General features: G+C 36.8%; 1 protein-coding gene across 1 annotated transcript; it reads right to left on the reverse strand.

The window, feature by feature from the left end:
- Window positions 1-5496: 5496 nt before the first annotated feature.
- Window positions 5497-8377, reverse strand: LOC149139962 (serine carboxypeptidase 1-like). The gene is made up of 8 exons (XM_089450861.1): window positions 8205-8377; window positions 7487-7632; window positions 6923-6999; window positions 6515-6637; window positions 6324-6426; window positions 6059-6096; window positions 5811-5909; window positions 5497-5592 (listed from the first exon to the last, which is right to left on the reverse strand). The coding sequence occupies exons 1-8, from the start codon at window positions 8375-8377 to the stop codon at window positions 5497-5499; spliced, it is 855 nt and encodes a 284-aa protein (XP_089306987.1).
- Between the last annotated feature and the right edge of the window lie 6834 nt (window positions 8378-15211).

A 15211-nucleotide genomic window follows, 5' to 3' on the forward strand; every position in this document is an offset into this window, starting at 1 on the left:
GGATTGGTTGCATCACCATATCATCATTCTCATTGAGCGAAGCTTTCAACATGTTGATTTGGTATTGGATGTCTAATAGATGACTGCATAATGCCTCCATCTCGTCATCTTTCCAAAAAAAATAAAAAAAAAATCAAAGTAAATTTTATTTAAAACAATATTAAGATATTCCCTAATGGGGAAGACCAATGTGGAAAGTAATGAGCTTAGGGGGGGATTAACTCTCCCCACACGTAGTGGTCATGAAATGTAAGAGGGTATATGGTAAGTTGGCTTCAGTGTTGTGGTCGAACTTCAAAGCAAATGTAGAGTAGGGTGGATGTTGGAACATGCTAAGCTCTTGCTTCAACCTTGTAGCACCAGAAGAATTCGACTGAAAGGTTAGCGAGAACGGAGAATTGAGAGTAAGTTACACCACCTGGATAGAACAATTGGGAGATGGAGACTGTCACAGAGCCAACACCTGGATGATTGTCGTGTTACAAAGGAGTGTCCTCTATCTTCAATTACGGTAACTCTACACCCCTCTTAGTATTTACCTACCAATTCATTTTATAATTTGAAAGTTGGAATAAGTTTCCTGAGAATGGGATGGGTTTGAAGGAGGAATGCCACGCTACTAAGGGCTAGTTTTGGTGAATCTGGTATACCATACCCATGGATTCCTAGTCATTATATACTAGAGGAGGGAGGGTTCATGTGGTTTATAATTTCAACCTTACTGAATTATTTGGAAAGAACTTAGAGGGGGTACTAGGAATTGTTATTAATGTTTGTTTTTTGTAGGAAACAATGCTACTCTCTCCATCTGAGGACTTCAAGATTGGACGTCTCGTGGGGTGGGAGGCGAAATCTGATGCGTCTTCACTAAGAGGTGTTGTTGTAGGGTGGAAGGTGAAAAAGAATCATCAAGGTGGTGCGGAAAGAGGGGGTAGTGTGTGTCTAGTTCTTTGGTATGGTAAGCAATAGAACAGGGGTGATAGAGAGGGTCTCAAATCCCTCAACTTAGACACTAGCAATGGGGAATCAAATGGGTGGCTTGTCATAGTCTTGGAGACCTTAGTTTCAAGTGTGGCATATTGTGACTGAGTGGGTCTGAAGAGTGTGTCAACAAAGAACTTGTGGCATTGTCCGAGCTGGTCTGCTAATTTCATAACCATGCAGTGAAAAAGGGGACACCTAAGGAGGGACATGGGACCCCGAAGCCAGGGAGTGGGGTTTGGAGAACAGACCTCAGCGAAGCTACGGAGCGACAACGTGGACCATTTATTAAAAGAGTGGAATTTCCTCCACCATTTGATTCTTTGGAAACTCAGATTCACCAAGTGTTAGCGCTGAGAGAGAAATTAGTCAAAGATCGTCATAATGACATAAATGAGATCATTTCCTTCATGAACAATCTCCACCATAACCAGTGGAAAATGTTGGACCAGATGGAATCCTTTCGACACGGACAGAAGCGCCTTCAAGACCGGCTATATCACATTGAAGGGAGACTAGAACACAGAGAGGCTCATTAGCACACAGATTTCCACTAACAACATGAAAACAGTCTTGTGGATCAAGCTCGAAGAAATAATGCAGGTTGATCATGGCAGTGGGTTATATTCGGATACTAGGTTTTTTTGGGCAAGGTGGGTAATCATGTTGCAGAGTATGAGTCTTTTATTTTTTTGGTTGAATGGTTTTTGTCTCTACCACCTGGCCAATAAATTCAGTAAGAATGAGATCGGTTGAAATTTTTTGAAAAACCTCTCACAATGTAATATTTTTCAGAATTAATAAATATTTTGATTTTTAAAAATTTAAGATATTAAAAATGATTTATAATTTATTTATATAAAGAATATGGTGACTTTTTAAATTGAAATCCTTATTTTATGTAGATAAAAAAACGTTAAAATATATTTTATAATTTATAATTCATTGGACTAAAATATCAATAAATCTTATCTCATTATGAAATGTATAATTGATTGAACCAAAATATGAATAAGTTGCGATGAAGTGGATTGCATTGGTATCAAATCCGGTAAGAAGTATACGTGTTCTGCATTTGTGTGATTGAGTCAGTTTTTTATGGATTTACCCTCACTCATTAGAATGGGAGAGTACGGTAGAGTGAGTGATGTGTTTTTGTTTTTTCTATTTAGAAGAAGAATTAAGTTGAGGTGAGATGGTTGTGGATTTATATGTCCATATCCTCATTTGTATTTGAGGTTGATGTAGGTATTTGTGATTTATTTTGTTTAAATTTTTGTATTTATTATAATATGTAATTGGTTTTTTTTGAAAAGTTGATAGTTGGATTGAATTTGAATTATACAATTGGGTAAGTTAAATGGTTAAGGGCATCTCATTTTAATCCAAAGGTTATAAATTTAAATCCAAAGTGATAGTAGGTTAAGTTGATAGTTATAGTAATAATATATGGGATTGAATTTGAATTATACAATTTGTGTGTTAAATGGTTAAGAGCGTGTTTTTTAATTAAAAAATCATAGATTTGAATCCAAAGTGACGATAGACTCTTTGTTGGGCCGGGAGTCTTTCTAATGAAAAGGATGTTATTACGCAGTAAGGTGTTCCCCTCTGAAACCAATTCTCCTTTGAGATTACGTGTCCATTTGTGAGCGCTTGATTTAGTTGTTAGATGATTAAAATTGTTTCAGCCATCAGATTGATTCCATCGAAATTTTATAAGAATCGCAACCGGCAGATATCCATTATTGAGTTGAGAGTTTGGTAACAATTTATAGAAGACGGTTCAACTATCGGGACTCTGTAATGTCGATCAAAGCGGAGGCTTCACCACAACATCAACTGCTTCCTTCCCCGAGCACTTGCTCGAATGTATCGGTCCCAATCTTGCTCAAGTCCTCGTCTGTGTTTCACGGCAAACACAGAGGTTTCAAGTTCAATTCTCTGCGATGTCAATCCTTGCAATCCATGGCTATTTCGAAGGACCTCTCGACGCAGGCGGGGAACGGATTCCTAGAGCCGAATGCTATTGAGCGCAATGTGGTTCGTCTGGGGTTGTCGAGCAAGGGTCGAATGGCACCATGCAGGCAGGCAATGGGTATTGTGGGTCTCCTCTATGGCATTTGGGTTTCTGAGATTAACAGTCCATACTTGAGGTGGGGTGTGAAAATCCCATAACTTCAAGTCATAGAGCTATTGGCTCTGAGCACCATGGATCCCTTAATTATGAAAAGTATGGAGGCAAAGTTAGACAAACTACCTAGCAAAGAAAATTTTCAGGCTCCTGATCTGTACAAAGCATTCCAAGTAAGTATGCTTTTCTACCCTTGGTACAGACTCTAGAGTAGAACATTGGAGATCCTCAATTTCAAATTTCAATCCCAATGATTTAGGTATTATTTACTGAACCGAGTAGAGAGAATTTCATAATAAACCCACCGCAGTAAATTTTACTTGAAGAAAATGCTGACCCTCCGACTACTCTGTCTCTTTATATTGATATGGGAATCCCAATTTCTCTCACCTATTAATCTTGATATGCATGCAGACTTTATTCAAAGGCAGATCATTTAGAGAGTTTACCAGTGGAGCTTTGTCCGAGGCCATGGCTAAAACTGCAGTGGGTCCTTTGGAAACTATCCGGTAACTTTTCTTCATTCATTCTTCGTTTTATTCAGAGACAAGATGAAATGTTTTTAATCTTTTTATTGGAAATTTCAAGTTGCATTATGCAGACAGCATGGTGCTTACTCTATAAAGTCCAAGATCCTACTGGAAGTTACTGCTTAGTAATGGGCAAAATGGAAAGAAAAACTATTTTCTGTTTTTTCAATATCTATTATTCTTAGTATCCATTTGGGGGTTGGGGGTGATGGGAGGAGGGTTTGATTCCAGACATTTTTTTTCTTCATGTTCTTATTGTTTTTTAGGTCTTGGGCTTCCTGAAATTTATAAAGCCTTTTGTCTCTTATTCATTCTGATTGGTATGAAAGCCCATAGGCTTTGCGTCTCCCCAGGATGCAGAATGGTTAAGTTGGCTCACTAGTGAAAGCAATCAGTTTTTGCTACTCGAGTCAGTTCTGGAACATATATATTATTCGAGAGCGCAGTATCCTGCTTTAGTGCCTTTGTTCAGTTGATTAGGGTTGTTCAGTGTTTTGAATATGCCTGTGTAGGATCGATTGCCAATCTATTCAGCCTATTCTTTTGTGGGCTTTTCTACAGATTCTCAACCTTGATATTCAATCTCACTGACACTTGCTATGTTACTGGAGTTTGTCTCTGAATCTTTTGTTTGACTAGTTGGCTTAGTGGTTGGGACAGGATGCTGCCATGTAAACATCCCAGAATATAAATCCCAGCAGGTATAAAGTTTTTATGTGTCTATGTGTGGGGGATGGTGTTCGACTACCTGGAATTGGTTTCCATCCATCAACAAAAGGGGTTTAACACATGTCCAACAGGCCAAATTGGTCTAAGTGGGTGTTTAATAAGATACTTTATCCTTACTATAGTGACATATCCCTGTGATGAGATTTGGCTCCACATAAATATTTCCTCCTCTTTCAGTTAAATGATTATGTCTGCGAACATTCAACCCATTCACAAGAAAATAATCAATCATGCTGAAGAACTAGATGCTTATGTCCTCCGAATTCTTGATGCATTCTGTCTAGAGAAATGCTTTTATATTGATTTTTTAGGAGTGTTATGCTTCAAAAGGGTGCTACACTCAAATGTAAGAGAATGACTTTACAATTCTTCTTTCAGACTTTAATCTGCTGAGTATCTACCACTTGTCAAAAGGTGGAACACATGATGGCTTATGTTATTTGAATGCCCTCTTTGTGGAGGTGCATTGGCCCACAAGGGACAAAGTTGCAAACATGTTACTTAAGAGAATAAAACCATGGCATGTCACTTAAAGAGAATAAAACCCTGAAAACCCTGATTGTGACCCTACTTTCACTGGCCTGATAAAGGCTAATCTGACCTTAACATTAGACAAAGAAAATGAGAATAAGTAAATTCTCAAGTGTTGGGGTTCTTTAATGGATAGAGGAGGACTGGATCCAGGGACGATACTAAGTGAGGGTTTTTTTAGTGCATGATTCTTTCCAAGTTCCTTGTGGGCAAATACCCTCGTTTGGTTTAATGCCATCTTCAAATATGTTTTCTTTGCTTCAGCAGACTTCTATGCTTTCCTTTCAAATTCAAGTTCTGACAGAGCCTCCAAAAGTCTTGCATCTTTCTGCTTAACTGCATTTTCATTCAATCTCAAAACCTCAGCTAATTGTTTGGCAATCCCTTTATTTTCTTCCCAAGTTTCTTCATTTTGATGGAGTACGTCATTCCTTTCCCTAGATACTTCATCCAATTGTTTGGCAATGTTTTCTCTCTCTCTGCAAGCTTCTGCGAGTTGACAAAGAACCTCAATCTGTTTCCTCTGTCCTCTACATACACTATGAAATGAAATGAAATCCACCAATTCATGTATGGAAATTGATACTGAGATCACTTAAGGATTACCTTCGAAACTTCTAATAGGTTTGATTCACAAGAAGCATTGGTGGAATACAAATAGCTACTATTGCAAGCCTCCTTTACTGCCTGCACAAACATAAGTATGTAGAAGTTCTATATCAAACAGCTGCTGAAACGCCAACTGATTTACATTCTCTAAACATTAGAGTAAACAACTCGTAAAACAATATCATGTTAGACTAGGATTTGAATGGCATCCCTGGAACTACCATCTGTCTATGGAGAATATATAAATTGTGCCTATGATTTCATGGTCTCTTATTCTAACGTTGCAAGGTACACACCTGGTATAATTCGTCAGAAATAAGTCCCTTTCCATCTGCAAAAGGCACCTCTGAGTTGTCAAATACTTCATCTGCCATCCCATTTCCAACCAGATAACCCTGAAAAACTAGCCATGCAAGAAGTCAGACCATGAGACCATCTAGTAAAATTCCTAACGAACATAACGTTGTTCATAGTCACCAACATATTTTGGAGAGGCCTGAATGAAGAAAGATATGAATTTCAATTATTAGCAAAGAGTTTTGACCTTAATGTTCAAGGTTGGTTTAATACCTGCTTCATTTCCTGTCATAGCCAAGAAAGAGAGGTTGCAACGGTCAAGCATCAAAGTATCAATCATAAAACAAATTGTATTAAGAAAAATACAATGTCTAGAACATATGTTTTCCTTAAATGCAACCTCAAATCAACTTATAGGACTCCTGCTGCCACAAAGAAATTCCAGCCTATTCCAAAAACAGAGAATCCAAGAAGTCAACTGAATAACAAAACATGGGTCGTGTGTGCTTTACCATTTACTATTTCCTGTACCACCATTGGAATATTAATACCACAATAAGATTCCCCTCCGACATAAAATGGATTAGATAGAAACTCAAGGAATGCTTCAAACCACTACATCCAAGATTATAAACTGTACTGAGATTCACAAAAATCTATACACTTGTAAACTATTTTTTTGTAGCGTGATAGAACTGAAAACCTTTATGAGGAAAGTATGTATATCTGAAGCAGCCTTAAAATCTCCAGTCTTGTAATCTGTAGCTGTATTGGAGTAAGAAAAACCAGTCCCAACTGGAGAATCAACAAAAAGAATGTTGGAGACCTACATGTGCAAAACATTTCAAGGTTAATCCATTACAACAAAAATTTATACATTTAGTGGCATCCAAGTTAAGTCCAAGTTGGATGAGAAACAATTTAATAATGGCAAATTCCAAAGTGATGAAAGCAACAGAACATAAAAGTTGATAACAGAGATGCTTTATCAGTGACATAATCTAGTATGCTCACTTGACGAATGTTTGAAAGAGGGAAAAAATTTTGGTGCCCTAATTGAAAACATTTCATTATAACCATAGTGGCAGAGGCAGGAGCCTTGAACGCCAACCTTAGTCCAAGAGTGTGGATTGGGGATGAGAGTGGGCAAACTCCCAGAATTGTCACTGAGATCAAAATTCATTGGACCTGCAATAGGAGAAAAACTTTGGGATAAATATTAGAAGATCTCTATCATTTTATTTTACAAATTTCTAAAAATCATTATTATGTTCTGTTTTTCTCTACACAGGGATTCCATCAAAATAGCCTCCCACCCTGCCTAGCCTTGCAAGTCTGGCAAGTGCATTATCTTTTCACGATCAATGTTGCACATTGAATAGGTAATGTTTCAAGAGTATGAAATCCATAATTTATCGATTTCCGTTATTCTTTGGTTTACAATGATATCTTAGTATTGCATAAGCCTAATTATAACAGCAGTTGACTCGGTTTTGGGTGCCAATTCCAACAACATGGGTAAAAGTGAGCTTACAGTTAGCCATTTGAACAAGCCGTTCCCATGGCCAGATTACACAATTTGAAAACTTAATATGTACAAGATCAAAATTCATTCAGTAAATAGCAACTTTGAGCATTGAAACAGACAATAAGAGCAAGAATTCCCATAGCTGACCAATCTCATAGACAAATCCAGTGAAACCGGTGCAACCAGGACCTCCCTCAAGCCAAAGAAGAAGTGGATCATTTGCTGGATTACTTTCTGACTTCACAAAATAGTAGAAAAGTTCTCTTCCATTGGCCTCACTAACTGTCACATACCTGCATGAATATGAAGAAAACACAAAGACTTTCATGTAGTTAATTGGTCATCCAATAGAATATAAGAGTGGTAGAATCACATCTTTAAGCACTCCATATAACAATTTTCGCTCCTAGTCTTTTACATATTTTGAACTCTCCATGCAACAATTTTGACTTTAATATTTTTTAGCTTCAATTGTCACCAAATTTATTAAGTATCCATAGAAATTAAACTCTGTTCAAACATATTCACAGTCTGTGCATAACAATTAGATATCTATATATCTTTTATGTTTTTCTGTCTTTCTTTGTCATATAAGCATGCATTCTACAAGCTATGAACATTCTACAAGCTATGAACTCTTTGGTTATGTTCTTAATCTTTGCATAAATACACAGCTAATTGTTTATCTACAAACAGGAGCAAATTCATGCATGCTATTTTTGAACATGACTGTGTTAATGAATAAATATTCTTTCCAGTGAAAAATCTGGCACTTTGAATTTGTTACTTTCAATTATTGTTACATTTGAACATGGACTTTATTCATGAATAAATATACTTTACCTTGGATAGATATGGCACTTACCCAGCATATATCTCATAACTAATATTTCCATGATATCCTGGAAAGGACTCCACTCTGGCATTTGTAGGTGCTGCCTTGCAATTCAGCTGAAGTGAGGTGATAATCAGAGATATAATTACATGGGTAGTGAATAAATTAACCACAAATTGCATGGACTTCATCAGGGAAGACATTGTTATGGAAATACACCCAACCTCACTTCAATTAAAAAGAAAACAGTGTGTCTATACATATATAGTTCTCGAGTGCACTTCTAATAGGCCTCGAAATGCTTTGATATATATGGACAGTTCATTAAAGACATCGATAATTCTTATTTAAAATGATTCAGTTATTTTCATGACTCATTTGAACATTTAAAGATTATGTCAAATCGTACATATCTCTATCAGTGTGAATATCCTCAGGCCAAGTCAACAGAATATTTTCTGCATTGCCCCTTCAAGATGATCAAACGTTATCTTCTCTATCTGCCATTCATTTCAGCCCACCAGTTGGTGTAAAGACTTCTTGTTGTATCCATGTAATGCCTGGAAAATAACATCCACTACCATATCCTGGAGCTTATCTGATTGCCGATTTTCTGAATATTTGGCAATTGGATAGACAAGGATATGGGCACGGTTAAAAATTTCACGGTTTTTATGTCCGCCAGATTATTAAATATTTGGGGAATCTGCAATCCAGATAAGACACTTAGTCAAAAATTTAACTGCGCCTCCAAATATTTGGGGAATCTGCAATTGAAATAAAAAATGTTGTCAAATATTTAACTGCTCCCCTAAATATTCGGGGAATCTGCAATCAAGATACCATACAAGGTTGTACCCAAATCCAAAAGTGAGAAGACTAATTAAGTTGTTGGAAAGAGGATCCACAGTTGGATATTTATGCCATGGGATGTTAGGCAAGCTACATAATTTCTGATAACCAGTTCCTCATTATTCAGATTTTCATAGTTGGAAATCATGTTTTGTCTTTGTATCGAAATGAATGGCACTGAGTGCTATGAATTTCACCTAGAGTACTTAGAAGCATTTTGAATACATTGGTGTTTCATCTAGAGTGTAAGTACTCGGTACAAGTAAAGTTAGCTTCATGTTCTCACCCATAATGATTGCCTGGTTCGTGACCAACATCATGATAGGACAGTATAATATTGTGAAATATTATCCTAGAGCATTCAAGGCATTCAACCCATATTATATATACTATTACTTTCATGAATATCACTAATAAGGATGGGTGATGCTTGCAGGTGTAGTCTTATGTATAACAGGTATTGATTATTCGCATGATGATATGTGTCTCATTTTACCATATAGTATACTTGGAACTGTTTTCTAACTCAATTGATAAATCCATACCAATGATTTTCTCAAACAAAATTCGTAACTTCATCCCAATTATTTATGTTAAAGCTATACAAATAGAAACACTAACATCAGTGCTTTGTTCTGACTAGATCCAGGTGCCGAGGCCATGTTTGCAGACTTGGGCCATTTCAATAGGAAATCAATCCAGGTCCAAGCTATATGTCAAGGACATAATTATTAGTATTTCATCATACCTGCGTGCTTCATCCTCAAGTTTTAGTACCATAATGAGAAATTTGGGTTTTTCGTTACAGCTTGCTTTCTGTGTGTTGGTTTACCCATCTCTGCTTATCACATATACGAGACAAGTGACTTATTTGATAGAAAACCCAGGGGACATAGGCTCTACATTTTACAAAACAATACTACAGCCTGTGTATTGGTTAATGTTCATTGTTGCCACTTTAGCAGCCATTGTAGCCAGTCAAGCATTGATTACAGCAACATTCTCAATCATAAAACAGTCCATGGCTCTTAGCTGCTTCCCTCGATCTTATTTTCCACCACAGGGATGAAAAATGTTGCCTTATTTCATATCATAATGTACTAATATTCAGTATATAATTAAAATTCTAAGCATTTACCATGTTTTAAATATGCATTTATTTTTAAATTTATGGAATTTATGGTAGATTATCTACGTATGAATCATGATTTGAAATCTTGGCATTGTAGAAGAAGAATACCAAAGTTTTGTGATTTTTAGGTTATCATTAGATAGGTAAAAGATGGACAAGATATCACAATGTGTTTTTAAATTATGTTTTGGAAGAGATAAAAGTTTTAATAGAGTTTTCAATTTACTTCAGTTTTGATAGTGGATATGTGAGCTGGGCTATATGGAGATAATTAGAGCTATTTAATACTACTCATTGTTTGGTGAATTTGAGATTCAAAGTTTGTCTACCAAATGTTTTACAACAAATTGACAACATTGGCTAGCTTGTTGCTTGAATTCGCTTCAGCTCTTGAAACGTCACCACTTATGGATTACCAGCGGAGAATAATAGCATATATATGGTTAGATATTTTATTTTTCTTACTTATATTGTTACTGGTCTTGATGGTGTTGTTTTGGTTGTGGCGAATTTTAAGAAGAATTGATCACGCTCCTTTGGAAGTGCCAGCCCTTGATGCTTAGTTGTGATGTAAAATACAGGAAGATAGAAACCTTTGCATTGTTGTATTGATAATATGTTGTTTTTATTGACTTTTGGGGCTTGGAAAAACTTGTTTCCTTCACTGGTGAGAATATTAGAAGGATAATCTATGACAAATAGTGCACGGGACATCGCTTACACAAAATATTTTGCTTATACTACCCTTCACTCTATTTTTTGCTATCTCTGAAGGCGTTTATCTATCATCTGTATTGAATAAGGTACCACAAGGAGGTTGGTGTCCCTTCCTAATTGCAGCAATTTTTTTGACCATAATGTTCTCTTGGAACTATGGAAGGCAGAAAAGTATAAATATTTAGCACTGAGAAAACTCAGCATAGAAGGTTTAAATGGATTGCTTGCCAGGGTGAATTCACGTGTGCCGGGAATTTGTTTCTTCTGCAGTGACCTTATTTTCGGCATGTTGTTATTCTTCCACACACTACTATTATTTATCCATATTCAAAACACACATCACTAATAGTTTCAAGTGTAACTCAATATCATCCACCCTTGCATTCAACAATTTCCATTCACATGTCACTATTCTTCTACACACTATTATTTATAAAATATCTATATTCAACATACACATAACTAACAATTTCAATTGCAACTCTTTATCATCCACCCTTGCTTTCAACAATGCCCATTCACATGTCCCTATTCTTCCACACTCTATGCCTTACGGCGTTTCCTTTGCAACATCAGGTGCAAATGCTAGTTTAATAATTCTAATTATGAAATTATAAAGTTAAATTAAATTATATAATTACTGAGTTTTATAAGCTCGTGGTATTGCATGGCCCATGGCATTTGTTATGATGAAGCCAAGGAAATCCATTATTGAGTGTAGGAGTACAACTTAGATCCATCCTAACTCAGGATTTAAGATGGATCTAGGTTGATCTTATAAACAAAGAACTTTTATACATTAATTTGGTGTCTTGTCTTACAAACAAAAATGTCTATACGTCAATTTGATGTGTTGCTTAGTTGTGACCTTAAAATTAGATTATTATTTTATTAAATTAATAAAAAAATAAAATATATTTATATATCACTTATATAAGTGTAAATGTGGCTACTTTATGTAATCCCACCCTTTAACAAACAAAAACAACTTTTACAAATTTATCTTTAGAAAGATAAAAGGTAAAAAAATATTTCATACATATATATAAGAGATAAAAATGATAGTATATCATAATAATTTAGAATGAAGAAGGATATTGAGGCTGAGGAATTGCCCGAACGGTTAAAAGTGGATGGAATATGGGCAAAAATATTTTAAAAAACCTTGCAGTAGTAGTGTTTTTGATGGTGGAAATGAATTCAACACCATCAAAAACCTCCGAGGCACCCAAAATCTTGAAGTTTGACAGTTGTAACCTAGATTTACAAAAATCCCTGCTGTATTTTATCAAAATCTTGCGAGAATTTCTATGATTTTCCGGACAAAAAAGCCTACGACTTTTAGAATTTATAAGTGATATGTGTAGAAGTATTTATTATTTTTTAGAAAAAAGAGAGTTAAGAATTAAGTTTCATACAATTTATTTAATTAAAATAAATAAAATTAAAATACAATATGGATTGAAATATATTTAAAGATCTATATTTAAGTATTATTTTTAATTTAATTATAGTTAAATTCATTTTGATTTATTTAATTTAAAAGTTTATATATAGATATATATATATATATATATATATATATATATATATATATATATATATATATATATATATATATATATATATATATATATATATATATATATATATATATATATATATATATATATATATATATATATATATGGGGTGATGAGGGAGGGAACAAGTGGGAGGCATGACAACCATCCTATCAAGTAATAATGGGATAGCTATGTCATGCTTCCCTCCCTCTAAATGATCTTGGGACCATATCTAGTAAGGATTGTAAAATGATTATTCATTACTATGATAAGTTGGTTCATTACAATGTTCACCACCTCCATGTGAATGCACTATGTGGAAATCTGATCCTACATGGTATAATTATTGAGGAGTTTAAGCCTAGTAGTTCTTATGGAGACTTTCTTCCCATGTTTGTTGCAATTTAGAGGGAAGGCTTCCCTACTACATATCCTCCAAACTACATACAGTCTATTGGCTTGCTTAGATGTTTCCCCTCCAAAAATTCTTCGGAGTAGTTAACTAGGTCATGTATATTTCTTTACATGCCCATCCTTCAACCTATAAGTTTCAATGCGAAGGATTCTCGACATGCAATCCTCTCTGACAGCCTGCTAGTCTCCAGGATTGCACAATCCTGCCAGCCAACCCTCCCAGTAGGATTTGCGCAATTTTTCCCATCAACAGACAGTTCAGCCCAGGATTTGTGCAAATCTGGGCAACAGTCAGCTGCTAGGCCCAGAAATTGCGCAATCCCCTTGGGAAGTTAGCCCAGCTTACAGTCAGGAATGCACATTTTTCCCAAGCAGTTGAGCATTGGCATGCATGGACAGTCCGGTTGACCAGTTCCACCCGGGACCGAGGAAACTTGACTTACATGCATGCATGACTTGATCTTCTCGGAATAGCAAGAGGCAACATGCAAAAGGTATCCCATGATTCAGGGAGCTATTTTTAGCAGCCGGGGGTTACATGCAAAGTTGTTTTAGAAGTTTCCCTCCAAGTGTCACTTTTTCCTATATTTGTGGCATGCGCGTCTTGAGACCAAACTTATTTATTTGACGCATCAAAGCTCATTTATTCACATCAATCTTGGAGCTCTCACATCCCACAACACATCCAGGACTCTTCGACACATCTGGCTCAATTATTCACTAGTAAGTGGTCTCAACTTGACTTTTTCAGCGTTTCTGTCATTTTTTGTGTATTTGCTTGTGTGAGTGATGTTTTCTTGATTTCTTTGAATGTCTATTGTCATTGACATATATTCCAGCTTGTCCTAGCTCACTGTTGTCACATGCATGAAACTATTTTGCATGGGCGTTCCCCCAACCAGTGAACGGCCTCACGCACATGCATGTTGATCTGTTTCCTCAACCTTTCATTCATGTTTTGCATGCATTGTTTATCATTTCTGCTATCACTTAGTGTCGCCATGCATTTCATCGACTTACTTGCTTTTAGTTTCCCATCGGCAAGTTAGGTCAACCTTGGCCTAGTCTCTACCTTCACCAAGGTTGCATTGCGCAATATAGAGAAGGAAGGCTCGCCTTCCTCTCCATATTAATAACATTCTAGCCCATCACTGACCTCCTGGACTGAATTGCACATTTCTGGAGGTCAATGGCTACTTGGCCCAAAATTTTCGCAAAATTTTCCATGGGCCAGTAGTATTTCCCAACAGGAATCGCGCATTGCGCATCCTAGTAGCCAACTGCCCAACTAGATTGCGCATTTTGCAGATCCAACAGCCAGTCTAGCCTCTCAGTCAGCCCAGACTGCCTTTTCCGTAGTTCTGGTAGCCAGTCACTCAGCCTCCCAGTGAAATTTGCGCAATCTTGCTCATCAGTTCCCCAGGTATGTGTTGCGACCTTTCTCAGGTTTGCTTTGTTTTCAATGACATATTTCTTGCCATGCATGTTGCTTGTTTCTAAATCTTTCAAGTGTTCATCTGTCTCAATGGCTTCCAAGAGAATAGGATCCCAGGACATTGATGGTGTTGCAGTTGGAATAGCAGTTGAACAGGTGCCCTCTAGCATGCCGATCTACGAAGATACAAAGCTATATCTAGACAAGGACATCAAACTAAAGTGGCAAGAGGTGAATGAAACATTCACAGGTACTTTTGGGGAAGACCTTGAAGACTGTCAGGTGTACGTGAACATTCATAAGTCCGGCATGTATCGGATTACATGAAAATACCTCGCGTTCCCATGTGCGGATATGATTCACTGGATCGTCTCTCACACTGACCCCGAGACGATGACCTTGAGTAGTGTCAGTGGGACGAAGCTTGCAACCTTCTGGGCACGAGATTACAATGAGATGTATCAGATGGACAAGCCCATGACTATCATGACCCCTTCATTCAGCTTGCCCAACAGCAAAGGCCACTCCAGAGATATTCTGAAGGATTGGGTAAAGGAGCCAACTCGTTTCAAGATGACCCCTAATCGGATCTATAAGATGAAGATATTGAGGAAGTCATACCAATACTTGGTCATATTCGCATGTCGACAAAGTGGCCAAGCAAGCACTAAGACCTTCCCTCAGAGTTGGGTGATCGCACTTGACCAACTGGTTAGAGAAGGAAGACCATGCAACTGGTCTAGCATACTGGCTCAGTAGCTGAAGGAGCGAGTCATGAAGGCTTGACAGTTGCCCGAAGGCATGCATGCAGATATTTATATGTCCGCCTACATTCTAGATGCAGTCTGTGCCCGACATGAGTTCCCAGGCTTAGAGTGGGCATGGTCACTAACGGAGACTGTTGTGAGCACATATTTCAAGC

This window comes from Pinus tabuliformis, chromosome X (genome assembly GCF_031772625.1).
Source record: "Pinus tabuliformis cultivar Carrire ecotype Pingquan chromosome X, CPIR1, whole genome shotgun sequence".
NCBI lineage: Eukaryota > Viridiplantae > Streptophyta > Pinopsida > Pinales > Pinaceae > Pinus > Pinus tabuliformis.